Here is a 25913-nt window from a genome sequence, read left to right as displayed (position 1 = left end):
CACCATAGACATGGCCAATGCATGGCCACCCCCCCCCCCGACCCGACCCTCTATAAGGAGGAGGCCGCGCTGCAACTTGAGCCCCCCCCCCCCCCCCCCCCCCCCGAACAAAATTTCTGGCTACGCCACTGCTGGCCAAGGCTTGTGCGCGGCGGAATCACGACGATTTGAGAACTATGAGCAGCGCACGCTGTAATCTGTGGACCTGCGGCTCAACCTAGATGAGATGGTTCTCCGCGCAGCCGCTCTAGGAGGCGAGCATTTCGCTGGAATCCGAAGCGTATGACAACGTAGACCGCGACATTTTGTGGGATATTCTATAAGGGGATATTCCGGAGAAGAACGCACGTATAGGCAACGACTGTATACATCTATTGAGAGAGATTTACCGAGAACATACCGTTTGCGTTGAATGGGAAGGGATGATGAGCGAGGATAAAGTTGATATCAACAAGGGACTGAGTACAGGGTTGCCCTTTATCCCCGCTTCTGTTTATGATGTACGTGGTAAGGATATGGAAAGAGCGCTAGAAGGAATCAATATCGGGTTTAACCTCTCATACAAACAAGCCGGTACAATAGTTGAGCAGCAGCTGCCAGGTTTATTTTATGCGGACGACATTGTGTTGCTTGCTAACAAGCAAAGTGAGATGCAACGTCTGGCTGATATCTATGGAGAAGAATGTGGGAATTTATTATTAAAATTTAGCATTAGAAAATCAGGTTTTATGGTATTCAATGAAAACAAGGAAGAGACAGTGTTAATATTAGGCCAGGAAATACCTCGGGTAAAGGAATACAAATACCTTGGTATATGGATAAACGAAGGCGATAGATATATGGAGACACAGGAAAGGACAATAACAGCAAAAGGGAAGAGAAATGCGGCCATAATGAAACACAGAACGACATGTGGATACAATAGGTACGAGGTGCTCCAGGGTATGTGGAAAGGTGTAATGGTTTAAGGACTTACATTTGGAAATGCGGTTGTTTGCTTCAAGTCAGGGGTGCAATCAGGACTCGATTGCAACCAAAGGTCAGTGGGACGCCTCGCGTTGGGCGCCCACGGGAAGACTACTAATGAAGCTGTGCATGGTGATACGGGCTGGATAAGTTTTGAAGTGAGGGAAGCTCAGAGTAAAATTGATATTGAAGAACGACTGAGGAATATGGAAGAAAGTAGATGGGGTGCGAGAGGGGGTGTTCAGGTATTTGTACAGGCAAAACATTTACTCACGGTGGAGGAAAAGAACTAGGAAGCTTACCAGCCAGTATGCGACCGGTATTGTCAGCAATACGGCAACAAAGAAAGTCAAACGCAAAGTGATTCAGGCTGAGACAATTTCATGGGTGGCGGCAATCGAAAAGAAACCTGTTATGACTAACTACCTCAAAGGAAAAAAAAAAAGAAAAACGAAATCAAGAAAGAAACAATTTATGATAATTCAAAGGGAAGCTCTTTACTTTTCGAAGCGAGATCGAGGTGCTGTAGAACGCGTAGTAAGATGCATGTGCTTGCTGCGATCAGACAGACAGACTGACAAAGAACTTTATTGAAGGTCCCCCCCCCCCCCCTTTTCTTTTTCAGCCACAACTCTACGCACGGCCCGCTTCGCGCTGTCATGCTGTCAACTATTAATAAAATAGTACTTAAAAACATAGAGTTTCTAAATAAATACGTATATGAAAGTCTATGCCTTAAAAAGTCACATAATTTACATACTGCGATGTATACCGAAAATACTTACTGAAAAATAGGTGCTTTCCTCAGATAGTCAGGGCTTTCAGCAATTCCGCCTCCCCCCCCCCGAAAAATATATCCCTGGCTACGGGCCTGGGCGCGACCTCCCATCCCGTTTCAAAGGGGACGCTCATAGCACATCCCTCCATCCATCCGTCCGTCCGTCCGTCCGTCCGTCCGTCCGTCCGTCCATCCATCCATCCATCCATCCATCCATCCATCCATCCATCCATCCATCCATCCATCCATCCATCCATCCATCCATCCATCCATCCATCCATCCATCCATCGCGAATACATTATCCCCGATATAAAATTCTTTCTTCAATGCATATTTTAGCTTACTTTTAGCACCATAATTCTTCCGGTCGTCTCTGAATTATTAGTATAGTGCCTATACAGTCGAGCCCGGATATATCGAACCCAGTTATAACGAATTGTGTATATCGAAAAGCTGTAAAATACCCTTCAAAATACCATGCAAATTTATAGAGCTGGTGCACGCGTATATAGAACGCCCGTTCAGCAACACATTCGTTATATAGAACGCTCTTCTGGCACCTGGAGGTGGAGAAGAGAATGCGCAGTCAGTTGAGCCCCGTCGAGCTGTTCGGCTATAGCCCGCGTGCTACCTCAAACGTCAACACTCCTTCCTTCCGATTTTCGTGTATAGCGTCGTCGTGGAAGTTGGGTGCCTAATAATTCGTGAGTTCATTTTCCACAAGCGATGGCCGTTGCAAGTGGGAATAAAAGAATAAACTTGGACTTTACAATGAAGTTGAACGTGATCCAGCAATTTTTTGCAGGTAAATAAAGCGTCGAATAAAGTGTTTTTTTTTTCTTCCCCCCCCCCCCCCCCTCCCTGAGAAAGAGAGATTAAGTTAGGCAGCGAGTGGACTTGGATGCCAATGTTCCCAGAGGCCCGTTGACCTCCGAGGTTGACCTCGGTGTGTGGACGCGAGAGACCGGTCACCGCCTTCAAACTCTTCTCCAAGATGGAGATGCCGCGGTTAACGGACTGTAGTTCACGACGTAGGTGGCGCTCGAGTAACTATATAGATCAACTGATGCAACCATGTTGGGCTGCAGGACAGGTTCCATATCTCCGCGTTGAAACCGTTCCTCCACTCATGTCAAACCGCGCGGCGCCCCTATATCGTCCTGCGGCGTGGGTTATGGCGGCCATGACAATGTGCTGCTAAGCACGAGGTCGCTGGTTCGACTCTTTGCCTCGGCGACCGCGTTTAGACGGGGGCGAAATGCAAGAACGCTTGTGTGTATACTTACATTTAAATGCGCATGTCGAAGAACACCGCGTGGTAAAAATTAATCCGGAGTCCCGTGCCTCGTAATCATATATAGTGGTTTTGGCGCGTAAAACCCCATAATTTAATTATCGAAACATTCATAAGCCCCATATCCGAAAATCCCACATGCACATATGGGCGTCTCATGTAAAATTCCGCATGTTTTCACACCATATGGGGCAAGTGATATCCCACGTAAAACCCCGTGTGGATCGATATATGAGACTTGCTGCATAGGATATATGGGAACCTATGGTTCTATGTGGGAGCCCAATATGTTCATACTGGGATCCAGGGGCGGATCCAGGTTTTTTCTGAGGGGGGGGGGGGGGGGGGGGGGTCAGCTTCTGTCGATGATGATGATGATGATAGTAGCCTTTATCATTTACCGAAATTCACCGTTTCTGCTCACGATAAACCCGCGTTTTATACGGCTAGAGCAGCACCTGTAGCCTACAAGGCTTGAGAGGGCAAATCACTTTTTTTTTCTTCTTTTTTTGTATTTATTGCCAAGAAGTTCGCGCTGTTTTTATTCCCCGGCCGCCACTGTCATCATGAAAACGAGTGTTACCTCGCGCCATCTAGCCCGCCGTGGTGGCTCAGTCAGTTCAGGCATTGCGCTGCTGAGCACGAGATCGCGCGATCGCATCCTGGCCGCGGCGGCCGCATTTCTATGTAGGCGAAATGCAAAAACGCCCGTGTGCTTGCGTTGTAGTGCGCGTTAAAGAACCCCAGGTGGTCAAAATTAATCCGGGGCCCTCCACTACGGCGTGTCTCATAATCAGAACTGGTTTTGGCACGTAAAACCCCAGAAAGAGGAAGAAGACCTGTAGCGAAGCCAGGTACGGTTTCTCCGTGCTTATAGGAAAAGGACGTTACCCAATACAGCCATGTGCTTGGCGGCTGTGCCTGATCATGCAGGTTGTTCAAAACTAAGCTTTATGGTTTTCTTAAAATTAGGCACTGGGAGGCACGCGAAGATCACCTGTGCAAATAAGTTATGTGGCCAGGGGGGCACAAAGTGAGATGATAATTATCGCTGTGAGCAGCCCAATTAACTAAAATTGAACAATTATTTTTGTCGACTGCAGTAAGTGGGTATGTTTGTATTGTGAGACGTTGACCAATGCGATGCCTTTATTTCCGAGCAGTCGCCCGAGTCAGAGACGAAGCACCGCACGAGACAAAAGATGATGATGAGTCGTATGTACAGATGACGACGACGATTTGCACAAATAGCGCTCACACAAGATGATGAGTCGTTTGTGGAGATGACGACGACGATATGCGCAAAATGCGCTCACACTAACTTCCCCCCTTCAGGAAAGCGGTCAGCAAGACCGCAAACTAGAAAGGGTAGGTACGGCGAATGTAGGGTTTCAGGCGAGATACGTGAACGATTTCCGTAGTGCGGCGGCGGCGGTCAGTAGCTGAGCTGACAGGAGTGACGCTGTAGTTAACGGCCGAAGTTCGTTGCAAAACGGTGTAGGGGCCGAGATATCTGTGGAGAAATTTTTCACAGAGCCCCGGTGCGCGAACAGGTCTCCACAAAAGAACTTCGTCGCCTGGGCGGAACGAAGCAACGCGACGCGTCGCATCATAGCGAATTTTCCTTTTGTCCTGAATGGTATAGCGGTGTTGGCGCGGGCAAGTTCACGGCACCGGGAGAGGCGAGCGGCAAATTCCTCAGGAAGAGACGCGGATGGAGCAGCAGGTGCTGAAAGGAGTGTAGTGTCCAAGACGAAAGACGGCGCACGACCGTACACCAGGAAGAAGGGACTGTAATTGGTTGTACGTTGGACGGCAGTATTATACGCAAACGTCACAAAAGGTAGGATGGTGTTCCAGTTGGTGTGATCGGGTCGAACATACATTGACATCATGTCAGACAAAGTTCGATGAAAACGCTCCGTAAGACCATTTGTTTGCGGATGGTACGATGATGGATGGTGTCCGAGGCCTGAAGGACTTCACGGAGGACATGCGATAGGAACGTCTTGCCACGGTCACTCAGGAGGACACGAGGTGCGCCGTGGCGCAAAACGATTCCGTGCACGAAAAACTCGGCGACTTCGGAGGCAGTACCAGAGCGAAGAGCCGCTGTCTCAGCGTAGCGCGTTAGATGATCCACTGCGGTAACGATCCAGCGGTGACCAGCGGGCGTGAGTGGGAGGGGTCTATACAAGTCTATGCCCACAATTTCGAAGGGGGTGTACGGGCATGGTAGAGGCTGCAGAGGACCGGCTGGAAGGGATGTCGAGCGTTTTCTGTGTTGGCATGATGCGCAGGAGCCAACGTATTTGTCGACTGAGGTGGAAAGGCCCGGCCAGAAACAACGCGTTTTGATGCGGTCGTAGGTCTTATGAAAGCCCAAGTGGCCAGCCGTCGCGTCGTCGCGAAATGCTTCCAATACTTGGAGTCGAAGTGAGCGAGGTATTACTGGCACCCACCGGTTACCGGAAGGATGGTAGATTGATCGAAATAACGCTCCACCTTGAAGCTTAAAACGCGAAAGTTGTCGTCTTAAGCGACTGTTGGGGGGTCGTGCCAAGCCAGTAAGTCGGTCGATCAGCGTACGGCAGTATGGGTCAGTACGTTGGAGTGAGACGAGGTCAGTAGACGGGAGAAAGTCAACTGAGGCAACTGACTGTCCCGGGCTACTGGGCGTGCGCTGAGACGTGTGGCTAGATGGTGACGTGCATACCGAAGGTGAAGCATGGGCGTTTGGGGACAGCGGGCAGCGCGACAAAGCGTCGGCATCTTGATGTTGTTTGCCGGACTTATACGTGACAGTGAAGTCATATTCCTGTAAGCGCAGTACCCAACGGCCGAGGCGTCCAGACAAGTTTTTCAGGGACGACAACCAACAAAGAGCATGATGGTCGGTCACAACTGTGAAATGGCGGCCGTAGAGATAGGGACGAAATTTTTGTATTGACCACACGATGGCGAGGCATTCCTGTTCTGTAATCGTGTAGTTGCGCTCAGCAGGAGAAAGAGCACGACTTGCATAAGCCACGACTTGCTCTTCGGACTTCTGATTCCGCTGCAGCAGGACAGCGCCAATTCCATGCCCACTGGCATCAGTGTGTAGAATAGTCGGGGCCGTTGCATCGAAATGACGGAGCACGGGCCCTGACGTGAGAACTCGTTTGAGGGTCTGGAAGGCGGCTTCACAGTCGTTCGACCACACAAAGGACGCGCTCGAAGTCAGAAGTTTGTGTAGAGGAGCGGCGATGGTGGCGAAGTCACGGACAAAGCGGCGGAAGTAGGACGCCAGTCCTAGAAAGCTGCGGAGTTCTTTAAGAGCGGTTGGTGGCGGAAATTGCAGTACTGCAGCGATTTTATCGGGATCAGGCTGGATGCCATGCTTACTGACGACGTGGCCCAATACTTTAATGCTTCGGCTTGCAAAGCGACACTTTTTAGTATTGAGTTGGAGACCAGCTTTTGCTAGACACGCGAGAACTTGGTCTAGACGTTGTAGGTGCTGGGAGAAACTCGACGAAAAGATGACAATGTCGTCCAAGTAACAAAGGCAGGTCTTCCATTTTAAGCCACGGAGTACTGTATCTATCATACGTTCAAACGTAGCTGGTGCATTGCACAATCCAAAAGGCATCACGTTAAATTCAAAAAGGCCATCAGGTGTAGCAAACGCAGTCTTTTCTTTATCTGGCTCATGCATGGGAATCTGCCAATATCCGGAGCGCAAGTCGAGGCTCGAGAAATACTCGGCACCTTGTAAGGTATCCAAAGCATCGTCAATACGAGGCATTGGATAAACATCCTTACGGGTAATTTTGTTGAGCGCCCTATAATCGATGCAAAAGCGCACAGAACCATCCTTTTTTTTTTAACAAGCACAACAGGAGAAGACCAAGGGCTTGCTGAAGGCCTTATAATGTTGCGTGTCAGCATGTCGTTCACTTGTTCTTCTATAACTTTTCGCTCCGAAGGTGACACACGGTACGGGCGACGGCGAATGATGCGAGAGCCGTCTGTTTCAATTCGATGAGTAGTTACAGTGGTCTGACCCAGGCCTCGCGAATAAACGTCAAAACAAGCTTCATGCTTCATTAAAATGGTGAGGAGTGCATTGGTCTGGGCCGGATTGAGATCTGCACTCAAGGTGGCCTTAATAGCACCAGTGTGGCCTTCTGCGGGCGTACAATACGCGGAAGATGTGGCAGGCGAAACACTGACGACACATACCGGCGCAGCCGTACTATATTCTCCGTGGCGGTCGTCGCGCCCGGTTTGTTTCTACTGCGGTATTCGCGGCCACATTTCTCGCTACTGCCGTCGGCGTCAGCAGGATGAACGACGGGGCTATGCTACCTTTGAGCGAGACAGCGCACCTAGGTTGGATTACTACGTTCCCGGGCGTCACCCAGGTGACAGGCGCGGCTACGCCAACTTTGAGCGAGACAGGACACCTGGACCAGATTCCTCCGTTCCCGGACCGTACACAACCTCCTCTGGTCGCTCTCCTTCACCTACCCAGCACCTCCACCACTTGTGAGACGTTGACCGATGCGATGCCTTTATTTCCGAGCAGTCGCCCGAGTCAGAGACGAAGCACCGCACGAGACAAAAGATGATGATGTGTCGTATGTACAGATGACGACGACGATATGCACAAATAGCGCTCACACAAGATGATGAGTCGTTTGTACAGATGACGACGACGATATGCGCAAAATGCGCTCACAGTATTGAAAACCTAGAGGCTGTCGTGTTTCTACACAGTATCAGTCGGAAGAATTATTCTAGCGTGTTCGTGCTCCGAGATATCCGACTCCAAATTTCAATTGCACTGCGCAGAGTTATCGACTCGACGCGAGAGCGGTTTATGCTTTGCGTTGCTGTGGAAGGGAGGCATTTTGGACATTTTTAGGGCATTGACATCTTGATGGGTGAAGTGTTGTCATGAGATTTGTGCATGACAACACCAAAGTTAAAGCGGCAGTATGAAATATTCGTTAGCATAGCTAAAAAGGTTTCTGCTGTTGATGGTGCAGTTGTTGCTTTTGATTTCAATAAAGCTTACAATACTTGTAAATCAGCAGTCACTTTATTTGCGTAGCCCAAACAAGGACCATGCCCGGTCGTCTAGTCACCATTACGCACGCGCACTGGCCTCCGGCTTCTCCGCTCGCGCCATTATCTCGGCATGGCAGCTGCCGCCATCTTTACAGGCTGCGCGGTCGCGTGTTACGACAGCGGTTACGGGTTCTTCGATTTTTTTTTTTTTTTCGCCAGCCGTGAGGGGAAGGGGGGCAGTTATTATCTTTGCCAATGCCTCCGCCGCGTTGTCAGACTAAACGCTGCACCCAACAGCCGCGTCACATCAGGGAGGAGCTTTGCGCTGATCCTCACTCTCTTGCATGCGTAATCATGCGAACGACAATTAAAATTTGGAGTTGGATATATCGGAGCATAGACATGCTAGACGAATTCTTCCAAGTGAAACTGTGCAGAAACACGACTGCCTCTAACTTTTGAATACAAACATACACACTTACTGCAGTCAATAAAAAGTTAATTATTCAATTTTAGTTAATTCGGTTGCTGACAGCGATAATTATCTCACTTTGTGTCCCCCTGGCCACACAACTTATTTGCGCAGGTGGTCTTCACGTGCCTCCCAGTGCCTAATTTTAAGAAAACCATAAAGCTTAATTTTGAACACCCGGTATATCAGCCTGTATTGTTTCTTAAAATAAAATTTGGGATGGTCTGTCGCAGGTTCGTTATAAATGCGTAAGCACGGGTCCGGCTTTGGAGTTCTGTTGGGACACCTTGATTTCCTTAAGAAGATTCTTTGTGTTCGGCTGAGACACCTTCGTTTCAACGCGGCAACCACTACGCTAGTTGTTTACGATATGCGAATCACCGCGTGTGAAGACTCACGACGCCACCTACAAGAAGAACGATGTAGCGTAGTAGCCGTGAGCGCGAGCCAGCGTCTTCATGTTTTGTTTCCCACGCGACGTCATCCTTTTACACAAGGCGCGCATCTGCTCCCATTTCTCTAACCACGCGACGCCATCCTAGGCCCGCGCGCTGGCGTTGGCCGCTGACGTCACGCTCCCCCATTTCGCAGCCCATGCTCGAGGCTTCGCCCCGCTCCGCGAGAACGCCCACTCAGATAAACGGATCCGGTGGGCTTGAGCCTCCTATGCTTAATGTACGACAATAAAACTGCGAAGTTACAATGAAAAACTTGTAGCGTACGAACGGTACTGTGCTCGTACTGGATATTGTCAACGTGTAACTGTGATCACAATGAGTGCTACAGTTAAAAAAAAAAAGTTGTCTATGCGTAGTTCTTAGTTAGGCTGTTAGTTGTTATATATATATATATATATATATATATATATATATATATATATATATATATATATATGAACACTTCAGCGAGAGATCTCTTTCATTAAGCAGGTTGGTCGCGGAACCGATGACAGCAAATGAGGCAACCGATGACACCCCAATGGGGAACTAAGTTGATCAGGCGCGAAGGCGCTCGCGCGGACATCGGCGTGCTTGGCAAAAGGGACGTCCCCTCGTTCATTCGACGCCACCGACGGGACGAGTAAGGCACGGCCGGCGCCAGGAGGTCCAAGGTGTTCATGAGAAACAATAACTACGGCAACTTCGCGACACCACACCCCTACGGAATATAACTAAGCTTGTGAGCGAGCTAGCTTTACTTCTACATGGCTGCTACCACTGGTATTCGCGAAAAATACTTTTGAAAAATGCTGGTGGCCATATTTTTTTGCGACAGGGCCGTCCCCGTGTCAGCAGGGGGGGGGGGGGGGGGCGATGCAGAAATCTGAGGGGGGGGTCAGGACATCCGGACATCCCCCCTGGATCCGCGCCTGCTGGGATCACATATGGGGCATGCCCCAGTTATGATATGTGAGATCATAAGGGTTTATATGCTATATATAGAGGACCCCAATAAATGCCCACATTGGGTTATTGGATATCGGGTTTATAGCTTTTCTTCGATAAGGACAGCACGAGCGTCGGAGGCGAAAGACACCCTTGCATAACACTCGTCCATGGGCCTGAGCTCGTTGCTCTCTAAGAACTGCTCAAATGAGTCGTAAATATCTAGCCAGTGTCTGGAAATGCCTTGCGCACCCGCCCGAATCGCTGCGTCGAGTCTGTGCGCTAATCCTTCTGATCACCCCGGTCTTTGGCACAAGCCAGAAGGGCACTCCGAACCTACATTTTGAACCGTTCCACTTGTAGCGCACGCGCGTGCTATGATGAATGCTGACATCACTTTCGCTTCACGTTGCTTGAAAGTTCCGGCATAGAATAAAGAACCATGCGACGTCGCAGCGAGCCTTCTCTACGGCGAGGCGTTCGGACGGTTGCGTCCTGTGATTGGTCTTATAGTCGGTCACGTGGCGTCAAGTGCGTGGCGGCGCGAGCCACCGCCAGGGCTCCAAGGCGCAAAATGGGAGTGGATGAAGTGGTGTGATGCAGACGCCTGACTTGCCTGGTGTCAGGTCTAAGCGTCTAAGCACGCTTGCACGTTCCAAAAGGGTGAACCTCTTCTTTCTCTATGCGCCCGCCTTTTCAATCCGTGCGATAAGCTCACGATAGATCACGATAAGATCAGATAAGGTCACGATAAGATCGAGTGCGATAAATCACGGACGTGCACCGTATGCTGCAGATGCGAGAGAAGGCGTGCGAGGATCAGCCGATAAGGATGGTGGCATGTTGGGTGCCGTCGTCTCGCAAGTGCGGGGGGGTTAGCGCGGAGCCACTTCTAGTACGGTCGCGGCTGTGCATGGCGCGGCCGCGCGCACCTTATCATGAAAGTAATCTACGGCATCTGCGGTAGAGCACTGCACGGGCCTTATTTTTCGGCCCAAGCCCAGCCCGGGCCCGTAATACAAAGCCCGAAACCGGCCCGGGCGTACATGACCGAGACCAGCCCGGGCTCGTGGTGCCAAGCCCGGGCCCGGGCGTTCATTACTAAGCTTAGCTAGGGCCCGCGTGTGCATGACCAGGCCCGGCCTGTAAGAAAAAAATTATTCTTACAGATTGTACCGTATCTGTCAGCCTCACCTTCTCGAGGTTTAATCAGCTGCAGTATATAAGCAATAAAAGGCCGAAATCTTTGTTTCTCCCACGGGAACATCAGCAATCCGGCCCAATGCCTGTGCTGCTATTTTTCCGCTGGTGCGCATGCACTCACCTTGATTTGTACGATATGGTTCTATGATGTCATTTAGCATGCAAATATACAGGGTGTTTCATTTTTGCTCAACCAAATTTTACAAGATTGCCTGTGGCAGGTAGCATAATTATAATCCTTGATCTAAACTACTCGATGAGGCGGCCATTACTTCCACGAGAAATCAAAATGCCAATTGAAGAATTACCATAATTATGCTAATTAACTTTTTAATTAATTATTTTACGGCACATCTTTCAATCAACGAATTATAGCCGCCGAGTTCGCAAGGCGTATTCACTTAGAACGAATTCTCAGGACTAAACCAGTTTCGAGATAATAATTTTCGAAGTGTCCGACGAAATCAATCAAATGAAATTATGCTCCAGTTTACATGCTGGACGGTCATTTTGGAGTAAAAGCTACATACATAGCTTAACATGACCCAAAAGACCAGGCAAGGCAATAGTACAGCAAACAGTGTGCGCACATGCACAATAATTCACATATATTTCCAGCTTTCGCTGGAATTCCTCATAGACGAAATAGCTATGAACGAAAAAGCAAAGAATATTTCCGTCACGTCAAGTTAACAGAATTTGAAAAAATTTTAACATATGCATTCTAAACAACACTACAATAGCAATACTAGCTATACAAAACAACGCAACACCAGCTATACAACATAGTTATGAGACTTAATTTTACAAGATCAACATTTGCGAAGAAAACGAAAAAGGATGTACATTATGTACTGAGAACCATGCACAAAGGCAGAATAATAATCACATCAGATACATTACAAGCGACCAAAGTATGAGCTCAGTTCTTTCTTACTGAAATTATCGACATTTTTGAATTTGTTCAAAGTGAATGGTAGGTTATGTATTAACGACTGATGCTTATAGAGTGTTCTGAAGTACGGAATTGGCCATATTTCAGCATTTCTTGTGTTCGCATTAATGCGACGCTTTAAGGAGGCTAATTGTTTCATGTACGTCCAAGCTAATTCTGACAGGGATGGCCTAATGGATGGTTAAAACGACTAATTGAAGAATTAACATAATTACACTAATTAACTTTTTATTTAATTATTTTACGGCACATATTTCAATCTACGAAATATAGCCGCTGAGTTCGCAAGGCGTATCCACTTGGAATGAATTCTCAGGACTGAACCAGTTTCAAGATATTAATTTTCAAAGTGTCCGGCGTGGGCGTTCCAGTTAACTTTTTGAAGAAAACGCTGTTTTATGCATTCAAGCACAAAAGTAAATGGCCTTAGCGCTAAAATAATACAATTGTATCGACACTGGTAATAGTGCAATCGCAAAAGCACTAACATGGAAATGGTTTGAGGAGTGGTTCTTTGTACAATTTATTTTTCCTTACGCGGAAACAATGTTCGTTTTTGTGGAAAAGAAAAAAAAAAAATTAGCGTAGCTTGCACTGGCGGCGCAATGCTAAAGAGACAGCGGAGCTGATGGGCACCTAGCTAGTCCTGGCTTTTGGGCTAGGCTAAGCACTACTAAGTCATCCCCAGCATTTCCTGCAATTGATTTATTATTGATTTATTATCGATTAGCTATTGATTGGCTATCGATTGTCTATTGCAAGATATTGGCCACGTATTTGGCCTAGGCTAAGCAACCAAGTTATCCGAATTTATTGATTATTGATCGACTATCGACTAGCTATTGATTGGCTATCAATTACCTATCGATGACTAAGTTTAAGTAGTCCCCACCATTCTTAGCTAGACTTATCCAGGCTCAGCTTCGCTAGTTCACAGGTGTATGTGCCATTGCTCTTGGACCCTTTCTGCACTGCTGCCAGGATCGGCCCACATTTTTGGATTCAGCAGACACATTACGCCGGGCTGAAACAGCTCCGCTGTTAAAAATGAGAACTTCATCTGTTTTACTATTTTCTTTGATAAGATATACAGTCAAGAAAGCGGTAAGGATCAGAGAACAAATGGGGATAACCAATATTCTAGTTGACATTAAGCGGCAAAAAAGGAGCTGGGCAGGCCATGTAATGCGTGGGATGGATAACCGATGGACCGTTAGAGCTACAGAATGAATACCAAGGGCCAGGAAGCGCAGTCGAGGATGGCAGAAAACTAGGTGGAGTGATGAAGTTAGGAAATTCGCAGGCGCAAATTGGAATCAGCAAGCGCAAGACAGGTTTAATTGGAGATCGCAGGGAGAGGCCTTCGTCCTGCAGTGGACATAAATATAGGCTGATGGTGATGATGACAGTCATCTTGCACGTGTCACTTCAACTTGGCAAAGAATGCATTGAACCATGCAATGCATAACGGTTGCGTGTACTCAAAGGCCTACTTGGGCCCATCAATGAGCGGGCCCGAGTCTGGCCCGGGCCCGTGGCTTCAGGCCCGGGCCCGTGACTTCAAGCCCGAGTCCGGCCCGGGCCCGTGCAGTGCTCTAATCTGCGGTGGGTACGTGCTAAGTTATATGGCTGATGGATTAGTGTGCGCTGTGTTCTCGAGGGCCTAGTTCGCGTTGAAGCGAGAGGCAACGCGATGGGGAGGGAATTCGCTCACCGCTGCTGCCACTCTCCATGACACCAGCGTTCCGACAGCGAGTGGCTGCGGTCATCGAACGAGATGTGCTCGTGTTTGCCCGTATACGACGCATGGCACCAAGCTTGCTATTTTAGTACTAAAGCAAACCTTTACTGCAATTTATACGGCCAATAAAATTGCGAACCTTACTTCGTGTGTTGTCTAATACTTTGCTATCATTATCAATGCTTTGCCTTTCGGGCGAAACTGGAACTTATTTGCTTTTACTTTTCACTGATTGGCACAGCATCACTGTTATAATTTCCGATGCTTCCCCCCCCCCCCCCTCACCACTTTTCAAATAGTTAAGGGGAAAAAGGATCACTAAATCAGTTTAGACTGATATCCTGTCAAAACTCTATTTTCGTTAATTTTGCACTAACAGATTGATTACTACAAGAGAAAGTGAAGCTACAAGTTCAATTTTTTAAATCTTGTGCCAACACCCCAGAGCGAGTGCGAAAGTGCATCGTCGTGAATTTCAAAGCATCATTTCATACTTGGGCCTTTTAGTTTCGGTCTTTGATGCCTTCAAAATGTAATGCAGTGCATCTAACGGATAATAAAATTACTAGGTGAGAGTAAATGCCGTCAACATCCACAACGTCCCGGTGAACTGGCACGGGAACTTAAGAATTTCCAAGGCAGTGCGCATGGCGCTACCTGTGTTTCGTTTTTTGCATCTTACTGACTTGCCAAGCCTCTCATTGCAGTAACAGCGGCTTTTTCTTTATTCAGAAGGATAACTTTTGAATATGTCTCAAAATATATTTCTCTTCACTGTCCTTTAAAAATTTGAACTTTGAGGCTCTGAAGTAACCCGTACTATACTGCAATAAGTTGAGCCAAGATGTTTTTTGTGGTCTGTTATTACCATACTTACCTAAATGTACCACTGTCAGATGACTTCTAGCCTGCGAATATGTCCCTCACATTATGCAGAATGAGGTACTGAGCTGCCCATCATAGCATGGTGCATTGTAATGCCTACAGGATGTAATCAATAATGAGAAAAGAGCTTGCAGGCTCGATACATCAACTGAACTTCTCATCACTGGAGCACACTTGCTCCAATGTTCCACGCAAATGACGATACAGGCAAAAGTAACAACCACATGACCTTATTTATTGTGATGTTAAAAACTGGCTTTTCTTGATTTCAAAAGCACATGGTTACCACTTGAACAACATATTAGTATTTACATCCTCAGTGTTTCCGTGGTCGAGGCAGGATAGCTATTACATTGCAATGTGGTCATGTACATTTGGACGCGACACCTTCGCCGACTATCTCATAAAGCCTGTCCATATTAGTCAACCCACACATCAAATGTTAACAATGTATGAACTTTTCTTGTGGTCAATCCCTGGCCTCAAACATGTTTGACAAGCACCAGGTCTCAGTTGAGTCCACCAGACTCCCGGCTTAATGGTACTCAACATCATAGTATGCCATACTCACCAATTTGTGCACATCAAAACTTGCGAAATCACAACACCGGAAGGGGGGAGGGAGAAGTGGGGCAATAACATGCAATACTGAAAAACTTTTGCCCTGAGCATGCGTCTTCCGAGGTATACACGCATATTTTACTAAAGGTGATTTACCTCTATATGCAGCTTACAAGCATCAGCAAACTTGGAACAGCACAAACCCGACAAGCAACACACTGTTTATAGATCACAGTGACTGTTCGAGCAACTTTGCTTTTGTCGATTACTCCCGCTTCAGAAACTTGTGAACAAAACTTGTTCAGAACAGGTACCCCCCCCCCCCTGCGTTGTTTCACAATCAGAAGACTTTCATGGGTATGGGCGGAGATAACGAGTGAAACTCTATTGCAAAGAGAATTTATTTTTCATAAAACCCGATGCAACGTTAATAAAATTGCAAAACGAGCCCGAATTCGTAAGTGTTACAGAAAATTCGGGGAGCTGGCAGGTATGCTTTGCTGATGCTGTGTTACTGAAACTGGCCTACATTGGCTCACATAACCATTTGTTCTGCTGAGGATTACGAAGCTATCCTTTTAGGTAAGCCGAGCCTCGATATGGCGAACCCGGATATAACGAATTATCAGATATAAGAAAGTACAGTGGAATCTCAGTGATACGATCACGGATGATACCAATTTTTCTGAGGTCCTGGCCGAGCCCCATTACTTTGCAACATGCTAGAGAACGGTTGTTACGAATCGATTTTCGACCCGCGTCGGTTGATACGAATAAACGCCGCCCCACCGACGGCCGCGAAAGAGAACAGCACGCATTCACGCGCATTTTCCCTTTCTCTTTTGGTGCGGAGGCGCGGACGCGATGCCGGACAGCGCGGAAGCCGCGAGTGGGCGTGAAGAGTTTGAAGTGGTGGCGCTTTTGTTACTTTTGTGCTTTTATTTTTATATCTTCGCTCGCTGCGGCGGCCGCGCTGCCGCGCTTCCCCACGCGCGGCCGCCGCAGCAAGCGAAGGTTCGTGCGGTCTATCGCTTCAATGGAAACTGAGCGGCGTAAGCACAGCGCATACAAAGGTCAGAGCCGTGTGGAGATCGCTTTCAAGATACGGTGCGCGCGACAATACCGACAGCCGGCACAGGCGCAAAGTACAAGAATGCATTTGTTGGTAGAGTAGGAGCCCCCCCCACTCCCTCCCTCCCGGGCTACCTTCCCGCTTTGCTCCTTTCGCGTGGGGAGATTTCATCGCCAGTTACCCTTACGCTCGGTTGCAAGATACGCATTTGGCGCCCCAGCACAGCATCACCCTCCCTCTCTCCCTCCCATAGCCCCACGGCCTTTCGCGCAACGGAAGTTGCGTTTGCTCTCTGCTGTGCGTTCGCTGTCCGTGAAGGCGCGCGTCCCCCGCGCGCTTTCACTCCCACATACGGCGCGCGGTGATGACTTTATCGCCCTTGGACTCGTGCTCCACGTCTCATGCTCCTCCTCCCCATCACCCTCGTTGATCTCCTCTCCCATCGGTGGGCGCACCTTGTGCTCGCAACCGCCCTTGTTGGCGAGATTTTCTCGCAGAAGCCGCAATTTCCTCTCATGCGACTGCACTGTAAGCGGTATGCGTATACATGGAGTTCTATAGGAGGGTAAATGGGAGTCGGAAAAGGCCGCGTTGTAGCCAGTTCTGCACTATAAACGGTTACGTTATAAGTGGTCTATACTGTAAATGCTTTTTACGTACGTGTGCCTGAGTGAGTTCACCTCCGACTCTTTAATTTAGCTAGTTTTAATTGTGTTTCGATGATACGAATTTCGGCTAATACGAATATTTTTCTTGACCCCGTGAGATTCGTATCATCGAGATTCCACTGTACATCTAAAACGATTCTCACCCATATCAGCTGTAACACACATGTGCTTATAACGAATATCGAGCGTGGCAAAGTTTTTTTTTTCATGTCTGATGCAACCTCGTTACAAGGTTTAACTGTGCTAGAAGTAACAAGGCACTTGTGCAGGCGCTGCAGCAAATTTTGTTTTAAAGAACACAAACAGCTTGCTACAGAAGGGCAGATGCTTAGTTTGCGACACGTTGACTCGCAAAATTGCAATTGATAGACCACTTTTCAACGTAATTCCATAAACATGCTTATGTGGTGTTTCCTTGTTATTTCACACATGTTTCTTGTTAGCAATTTATCACATCTGGCTGCCAGACCATTTGCATAATCACAGCAAGGCTCACTGTAGTATTTTGTTAAGTATAAGGTTGCAATTGAAACTGTGCTATGCTGCTGTTCTTGTGAGTTTTTTCTTTATCCTTTTTTAAAGCATTCGCTAAAGCTGGTGTGTTTGCTCTAGATGCTTTTCTTTAAATTTATAATTTTTCAGACACATGTGACACGGTTCATAACATCCATATTCCACTACATGTTTTTGTGACTTAATTCTTGTACAGCCCTGTAAAAACCACATAGTATTTTAATAAATAATTAGAGACCCGAGCAAATTGCTTCACGTATTTGCATAGTCAATGACTGCACCAACACTTTTTTTTATCTTTAGCACTTTTCAACTTTACAATAAGCAAGACACTTTGCTAATAAAGTGGCTTTGTTGAGCCAAATGAGACACTTGGCTGCACCTCTGCACTGTACCATTCAGTACAGTCCAATGCTGTGTGTGGTCAAACACTCCCAGAGTGAATGTTGCATGGCTATCGCTTCAAGTGCTGTATTCTCAAAATCACTCTTGGAGATATAGTTTCACTTCTGGTATGATGCCTGACGTAATGCAAGGCATAACAGCTCTTCGGAGCGGTGGGCATTTGCTAATGCAGCCATCAATTCTGCAACACGAAAGTAATGCTGCCGAATAGAGGTGTCCTTTTGTCACATTGACATTCGTTGGCTGAGCCAATCAATACACACTGAAAGTAATATTTTTCATGAGCTATTGGTTCAGAATAAGGCTCCTGTAAATATAGCTTAAGAGGAGTGATTGCTCCAACAGTTTTCGTCAGTTGCGTGGCATTCGTGAGGACCCCAGGCGCATTTGCTGGTCTTGATGATGGCAAAGCAACTTTTCCAAGTTCAGCACGAGTCAGGGTCATGGCATTTCGGGAACAGGCCTTCACGGAAAATGCATCTTTTAACTCTTGCTCCCTTTCTTATCATTTGGCTAAGCATGTCACTCAAGTCCAGTAACTGCAGATGCCTGGCCAAAGACGGGAAGCCATGATTGGCCAGAAGGCAGCCTGCTGAGAAAGAGGTGGCGCCACTGTCTCTGTCGGTGAGAGAAATGGGTGCTCGAGTTCATTTTCGGGGGCCTCCTCCTTTTTTCTTTCCTGGCGCTTGTTCCAAGCCTTTGAGGTACTTGCGTGGCACGCCGTACGATGGACCAGTCAGCAGCTTCTCCAGAAATACAACCTGTAACAGCCACACCGAGGGAGCCTCCCGTTAAACGATTGGTGCAGCATAGCTCCAGTCACGGTGCAAAGCGCCCTGTACAGCCACAATCTAAAGTTTGTGGACCAATGCACCAGAAGAACAGCTACATTTTGCTGCGACCTATGTACACGGTCTACACTCAAAGCGAACTGCAACAAAAATTTGGACGACATAAAAAGCGAAGTTTTAGATAGCACAGATATAGGGTAGCGTGCAAAAGCTTACATTTGAAATACGAGTGGATGCGCCACGAAAAATATATGTTTTTGATATCGAAACTGGATTACTGGCCTATGCGGGTGAAAACAGGGTTCTTCGCGGTTGCTTCTACTTATTCTAACAATGTGCGTCTGATTTTGCGCTTAATTTTTGTGATTATTTCGTGCTGCTGCCAAAATTTCGTCTGCAAATGCGATTTAAGACAGTTGACATAAGGTCAAGTGCCTCTGAGTTTACGGGTATTTGATGCTGAATAATAAGGCACGGGTTGGCGAGAACAGACAGCTAGTGGAAATAACTCAATTTTAAAAGTTAACATAAGCCAAATAAAGAACCTTTTATAGTACAACGCTTGCTAGTCTGTTCTTTTACCATTAACAATGTAATTGTGATGTTCCAATATGTTAAAATAACCAAACTTAAATGCACGTGAACATGATTATTTGATATTGGAAGCTAAGTATTCATATTCGAACAATTTGATATTTGCACACCCCCACTCACAACTGTACTTCCTTTCACTCGTCCACGGTCAACAATCACGTGCACAATTTACAGGCTGCAAGACATACATACTGCACTGCGGAGTACGTGCCACACGGTTGGAGCAGGACACACAACAAGAACATGAGCGTGCACAGCGAACATTTTTCAGCTGCTCTTTGCTTCGCAGTGTGACTTTGGCAGTGACAAGCTCACCATGCGCACACTCTCTTACTGCTTACGAGATACCCTTTTCCTGCATGATGGTTGCACATAACTTCATCAACGTGAATACTGATCCGTCGCCTTTATGGAAAGCTGGACTGAGGAGCACTCCGCTTCTTGTACCGTTTGGTGGCAAAGGTTGTACAAGCTTGCAAGGAACTGCCTTAGCTTTCTTTGCCTTCAGGAAGCCCCAAACAAGTGAACCTGCCTAGCACACTTTGCTTAGTCTCTCGGTGGTATGCCTGCTAGGCCTCGTAACCCAATAGAAGTACTGGCATAGACAAACATTAACTTTTTAGGTGCAGGGTTGTCTTTTAATTTTTTAGTACAGTCCTTTGCTAGCTCACATAGGGTTAACAAGAGTAAGAAGTGCTTTCTCGGCTAACAGCATCACTGTTCAAATCAGCACAGCCTGTCATGGCTGGCTTGAGAAACGATGGCTCAGTGCTTTCCGTAGTGGATTATGAAACAAATGTGAAATAAATCTCAATCTGAAGGATCAGTAGGTGGTTGCTTTCAGTAAGGCTCCATGCTATTGCATGTGCGAATTTGATCTAATGAAGAAACCTTCATTAGATCAAATGCAGCTCTCCAAGGAAACACAGACTGGACCCAACATTGCTTCTGTTTCTCAGCTCTATGCACGAAAGACAGTGGGTGTGCATTCGAGCGCAGGCACTTTTTGTTACCTGGTTGCCCTGGACCAGAAGCTGTTGCTTGCCATTGGCCAGAGTGGTCAGGGTTGTGCTGGCCGCCACGCCCACTTGAACCTGTGCGACACACAATCGACTGTTCAGGGAAGATGCTAGTAGACTCCCAAGCATGTCCAGCATGATGCACAAGATTTGTAAGCATTAACCTTCGTGATAAATTTTGTGGGGATGCACGACTCTCACGTGTCTCCTGATGTTGTTTTCCCCGCATGACTCCCATCTCCTGTAATCTGGCTTCGCCGCATAACACTGCGCCGGTGACAGTCGGCGTGGTTGCAGAGTTGTACGACAGATGGCGCAAGTGTTGTAACGCCACTGAACGGCGGGGTTACTCGGGTGCAAAAGGGAGAAGGCTGTTCCTCTTTGGGTTGGGATCGGCAAACGGTGCGGACGCTCTGCGCGTGCGCTGTCCCGCTTTCCATGATCGTTCGAATGCGCCACCATTCATGTGACTGTACACATGACCGATTAAGCGCTGGTGTCTAACATGGGGCAAACATATTCGCTCGCTATCCGGTCGCGTTGACTCGGACGTCCTCAATTTCATGTGCGCCCATCGGCATGTTCTATGGGTAGTAATTCGGCTAGCAGGCATTAGTGTATAAAAGGTGCAATAAATGGCCTTGTGATTATTTGCGCTACTGTGTTGTCATTCCTTTGTCCTAAGAGCATGTTTGCGACCCCACAATTTTTAGAAATTCGATTCGATATTCAACTTCCTTTTTTTCTTGATTTGATTCAAAATCTACTATTTAAAAAGCTTACTGATATAAAATAAAACAGACCACAAGGATCAGTCTGAAAAACTTGGCCATGACAGAGTACTACGTATGTCCAAAATTCCTGTCACCATTATAGACTGGTTCTAGCGAGTTCTCCGAGCTTTGACGAAATCCAAATAATCGAGCAGATTCGAAAAACCACATGCTCAAAAAATCATTCAGCAGCTGTATTTACACAGCCGCAGCCTTCACAGCAGCAGCCAGCGTGGGGGTTGGTGCGCCACTGGCGAAAGTGTGGTTGAGGGCATGGTCTGTTCGAACAAATTAGCGCGAACATATGCAAGTTTGAATGACCGCGTGTAACATCATTAAGCAGGGACGACCGCGCCAGTTCGAATTAACCGGAAGTTCAAATTAAGCAAGGTTGAACTAATGAGATTCCACTGTATTTGCAGAAAAAGTGGGACTCGCCTCGTGGGCCAGGTGCGCAACGTCGATGCCGTATGTCTCGAGACCCTCGACGAGGGTCACCTTCTTGTTGCCCGTCCGCTGGGCCACCGTGAACGAAATGAAGGGCAGGGCACCACGGTGGACGACGGGTGGCCCACCACCCGCGGGCGTCACCTCGTGTGCAGGCTGCATCCGCGACAACACTCTGCTGAAGAGTTCTTCCCAACTGAGCTTTTCCGATGAGCAGGCGGCTGCGTCACTCAGCCGAGGGTCCATCTGCACCAGGCTGCGGCATGTCAGGAGCAAATGACTGTTTTTTCAGCTCTGTCATAAGGTTTCCTACAAAAATTACTAAAGGTAAATCTGGTACTGTGATCTTGCATGGAATGCTGGGATGTGCCACGGGAATGATGAGGGATTTGTCGAATTTTTGAGTTAGTGGTTTCAGACGCTCTTGTGGCGTCATTAACTACACCTTAAAAAGAACATGTTGCTCAGCTACTTGGTGCATGAAAGCAAACAAGCAGATTCTAGCACGAAACAGATCATCACCGAAGGAACACAGACGTATGCAGGACAGCACCCGTCCTGTCTATCTGTGTATTCTTTTGGTGGTCATCTGTTCTGCAGGAGAATCCCCTTTTTTTACTGTTTGCTACACCTTATCTTTCTAAATTTGCAAGTACAATCATATTTTTCTAAACGCATCAAGGCAATAGGTCTCTGTTCACATCGGATAAGGTATTTTCATGTTGGACATGACTTCATTATAACGAGGTTCAGCTAAATTATGTTCATAAACTGATTACCATTAGTGATTACAATTTAAACCACCTTGCATTTGATCTACGCAAGTCCTGAATGCGATAAGATTAGCATTGCCTGTCTCACTTTTTAATGAAAATTTTAAGGGACATGAACCCATTACATGTCAATCGTGCACCTCAGATGAACCAAACAGTGATGCTAGAGCTCCGAATTTTATTTACACTAAGGAGATAAGTCAATGGCCCTTGTATTGGGATACCAGCTACATGCACTCAAAGACCGTTATAACAAACTTGCATCCAACACAAAAATACCTAACACTTTTGTTATATCCAATATTCATGACAAGCATACACTCATTACCTGCTGATATCAGTGAGAAACATTTTAGATTTACTTCATTACACTATCTGATAACTCGTTATATCCATGTTCTTTATATAGAGGTCTGACTGCAATCTGTTATTTGCAAGGGCAATGCAAAATATTTTTCATTGAATAACACAGAAGAGGTGTATTCCTTTTGAAATGTCCTCTGTCGTCAATTAAAATCAATGAAATTCTGGGTTTCTATGTGCCAAACTGCGATTTGATTATGAGGCACGCTGCAGTGGGGGACCTGGAATCAATTTTGATCATATGGGGTTGTTTAACCTGCACCTAAACCTAAGCCGACAAGCATTTTTGCATTGGGCCCCCACCGAAATGAGGCCGCTGTTACTGGAATCGAACCCATAACCTTGAGCTCAGCAGTATAATGCCTTAGTCACTAAGCTGCTGTGGCAGTTTGCCCTCTGTACTTGTTCTCTGCAGAAAGAAATATGAATGCACTAACCTTTTGTCATCTGGATCTTGCAGTTCATTTTCCTTTACGTAGCTCCGTATGGTGGCTTTCACTTCGTCCAGTCCGAGTGCGTGTCCTTTGCTGCCAAAAGAGGGAGCACGACATTGCATTCAGGGTGCCGACACGAGTGGGCATGCACATTCAAGTGCTCGCTATACTGGGTGTCCCAAGTAACATTGGCCAAACTTTAAAAAATATGCAAATGCTACGTAGCTGGACAGAACCAAGGTAATGTCGTTTGCCGTCGCTTGGAGATACTCAGATTATTTTTTGCATTCCACCTCATTACATAATTAGTCTTCATTAATTATTCAACTTCTCAAATATTACAGTTAGATGAAAAGTGTCAATGAGAAAAAATGCAGAGCAAAATGAGAAACTCTCGACACAGCTTTCTGTTGCTCAATTCGTGCTACATAAATGTGTTTTTCCGAGTGTGAAAGAAGCCCGCGAATACACGCAAAGTGCCTCGAGCGGCCAGTCGCGCGGCAAGCTCGATGCAGTGCATATTGCCGGTTTACGAAAGTCAGCCTCGCCGCAATACAGAGATGTTACGTGGTGAAACGATGTGTTCCGGTGAGGCATACCAAGAGTGAACCCGCCGTACAAGTACAAGTGTACTGGCAAGCCTTCAGAGCTATTTTGGACATTCCTGTGGCCATTTTAGCCCTTGGATTCCACTGTATTTTTGAAGTCAAGATTTTGAGATATCTGAAGTCTGGCACAAAAACATTTTGAGATAAGGGGTAAAAAACACGTGGGTTGACCCCACAGCAACAAAAAAATTTCATCTTACCCAATATTTTGAGATATCAGGGTTTGAGGTAATGAGGGTTTACTGTAATGTCATTTTGAATTTTATTGTATTGTATTGCAGTTTAACACCCCAAAGTTGCACAGTGGGCTATGACAGAAGCCCTAATGGAGGGTTGCGAATCAAGTTTAATCACTGAGGTTTCTTAATGTGCACCTATAGCATTCTTGCATTCCAGCTCCGGCGTTCTTGCATTTCAACTCCATCGGCATGCAGCTACAGCAGCCGAGAATTGCACCCGCGACCTCGAGTTCAGAAGCAGAACGCCGTAGAAAACGATCACAATACTCACTGCCGACGTGGGAACAGGGGCAGCACGGCCGCCGTGATGGAGCGCAGCTCCCTGATGGTGGGAAAACGGTAGCCGTCCTCCTTGGGCGGTTCGGCCGGAGGCAGTGCCATCTGGGAGAAGCCGCGGAGCCGCGGGTGTTCCCTACGAACTGACACGATGCTCTGGACACCCGGACTGGTCTCCTTCAGCGCCAGCAGACCTTCCTGGGAGCAAACCCCCGCAGAACCAACCTCTTAGAATGACTGCCTTCCACCACTCACCGGAAACTTGCCAGTTGACTAGCAGTACTAGTGTTACGAACACACTTTTTGATAATGAAGTAAATAAAGCTGATTGATTGATTGATTGATTGGCTAACTGACTTAGCAATAGCACCTTTGTGAGAACAGTAATACGAGAATTCTAAGCTGGGCTACTATAAGCTTATGCTCAACATGGTGAAAACTAATGTGTGATTTCACCTTTCAAGTTAGACATAAATTGAAATACGGAAGACGACGCCAGCTTTAAGTTTTTGCACCAGCTCGCCTTAGCTTTATGGATTTTGATGATGTTTGCTCAGCCCTAGTTAACTTTCTTAATGTGTTAGCATTCTTCGGGTACTTTATGCACTTTCCAGGGGCTCTCTCTTTCTCTCCGAGTGGGTGTGCATGCATGTCAAAACCATTTTCCTGTCTGCCTGGGTCACTGGGTACTCCGTGGTCGAATTGGTAGTGCATCGGGCTGCTGTGCCAAGGGAACAGGGTCCGAAACCAACCATTGGATGAACTTGGGTCACTGAGTTAGTGGCAATGTGTATACATACGTGCCGCTCTTCAACAAACCTCTTTCACGCCTACATGGGTGCTGTCGATGGAGGACTGGATAGGTACCGCTATTCGAAGACGCTCTCTGATGCCAACTTGGGTAACTAGGTATGTGCCACTGGGAATGTGCTCCTCCACAACGACGATCCCTTAAATTCCTCCGGTGCTGAGCGGAATTGAACCCACGTCACAAGGGTTCCACAAGGGCGGCAACCCGGCGCATTGGCTGGCTGCGCCACAAATGCACTGGGTAGGTGCCGCCAGGTGTGCGGCAAGCGAGGGAACATTTCTCGGCATTCGCCGGCACCGGTGCACCACAGTCTCGAAGGCCATGTGCAGACTTCTCGGAAGCACCACTAGATGGTGCAACAAGTCCAGAAAGAAGCACCAGAGAAAAGCCCGGTCGCCGCATGACGCGTGTCTAAGTGCTCACGTACACCAGCGGGTGGCCTTTGAAAGTGGCCTCAGATTGTTCTTAGGGAAGCACGAAAGAGCAGTCCCATTGCAATTTCGATGGTGGTACTATAACTCGTTTCGATGGTGGCACGGTGTTGTGTCAGTACATTGATTCAATGCTAAGCGCATTCCCGTCAACAGTCATCGTGAGATGGGTCCTGCCAATTTTTTATTTTTTTTATAAGTAAGGTTGCACTACACTATATTCTAAAAAGTCCAAACATTGGATTTAACCAAGTTCAAGCACTTTCCACTAAGCCACCACAACGCAAGTACGAAGAAATATGTTGAAATCTGTGAAACAATACGGACATACCGGCTGGGGTTCTGCCACAATATTTAGGAAAGGAAACTTTGAGTTCCATTTTTTTCTTCTAATGAT

General features: G+C 47.1%; 1 protein-coding gene across 2 annotated transcripts in view; it reads right to left on the bottom strand.

Annotated features, from left to right (window-relative positions):
- Window positions 1–25913, bottom strand: part of LOC119433245 (eukaryotic translation initiation factor 2D) — a 45457-nt gene that overhangs the window by 8009 nt on the left and 11535 nt on the right. Inside the window, exons 6-7 of one of the 2 annotated variants that reach the window (XM_049659003.1) lie at window positions 24270–24472; window positions 23155–23244 (exon numbers count right to left, since the gene is read on the bottom strand). In XM_049659003.1, coding sequence (XP_049514960.1) covers window positions 23155–23244; window positions 24270–24472 — 293 coding nt within the window. The remainder of the gene's footprint in view (window positions 1–23154; window positions 23245–24269; window positions 24473–25913) is intronic. The other variant, XM_049659004.1, reaches the window with a different exon arrangement.

The sequence above is a fragment of the Dermacentor silvarum genome, chromosome 11 (assembly GCF_013339745.2).
Source record: "Dermacentor silvarum isolate Dsil-2018 chromosome 11, BIME_Dsil_1.4, whole genome shotgun sequence".
Classification (NCBI taxonomy): domain Eukaryota; kingdom Metazoa; phylum Arthropoda; class Arachnida; order Ixodida; family Ixodidae; genus Dermacentor; species Dermacentor silvarum.
Note: the sequence above shows the minus strand (reverse complement) of the source record. Positions and strands in the feature narration are given on the sequence as shown.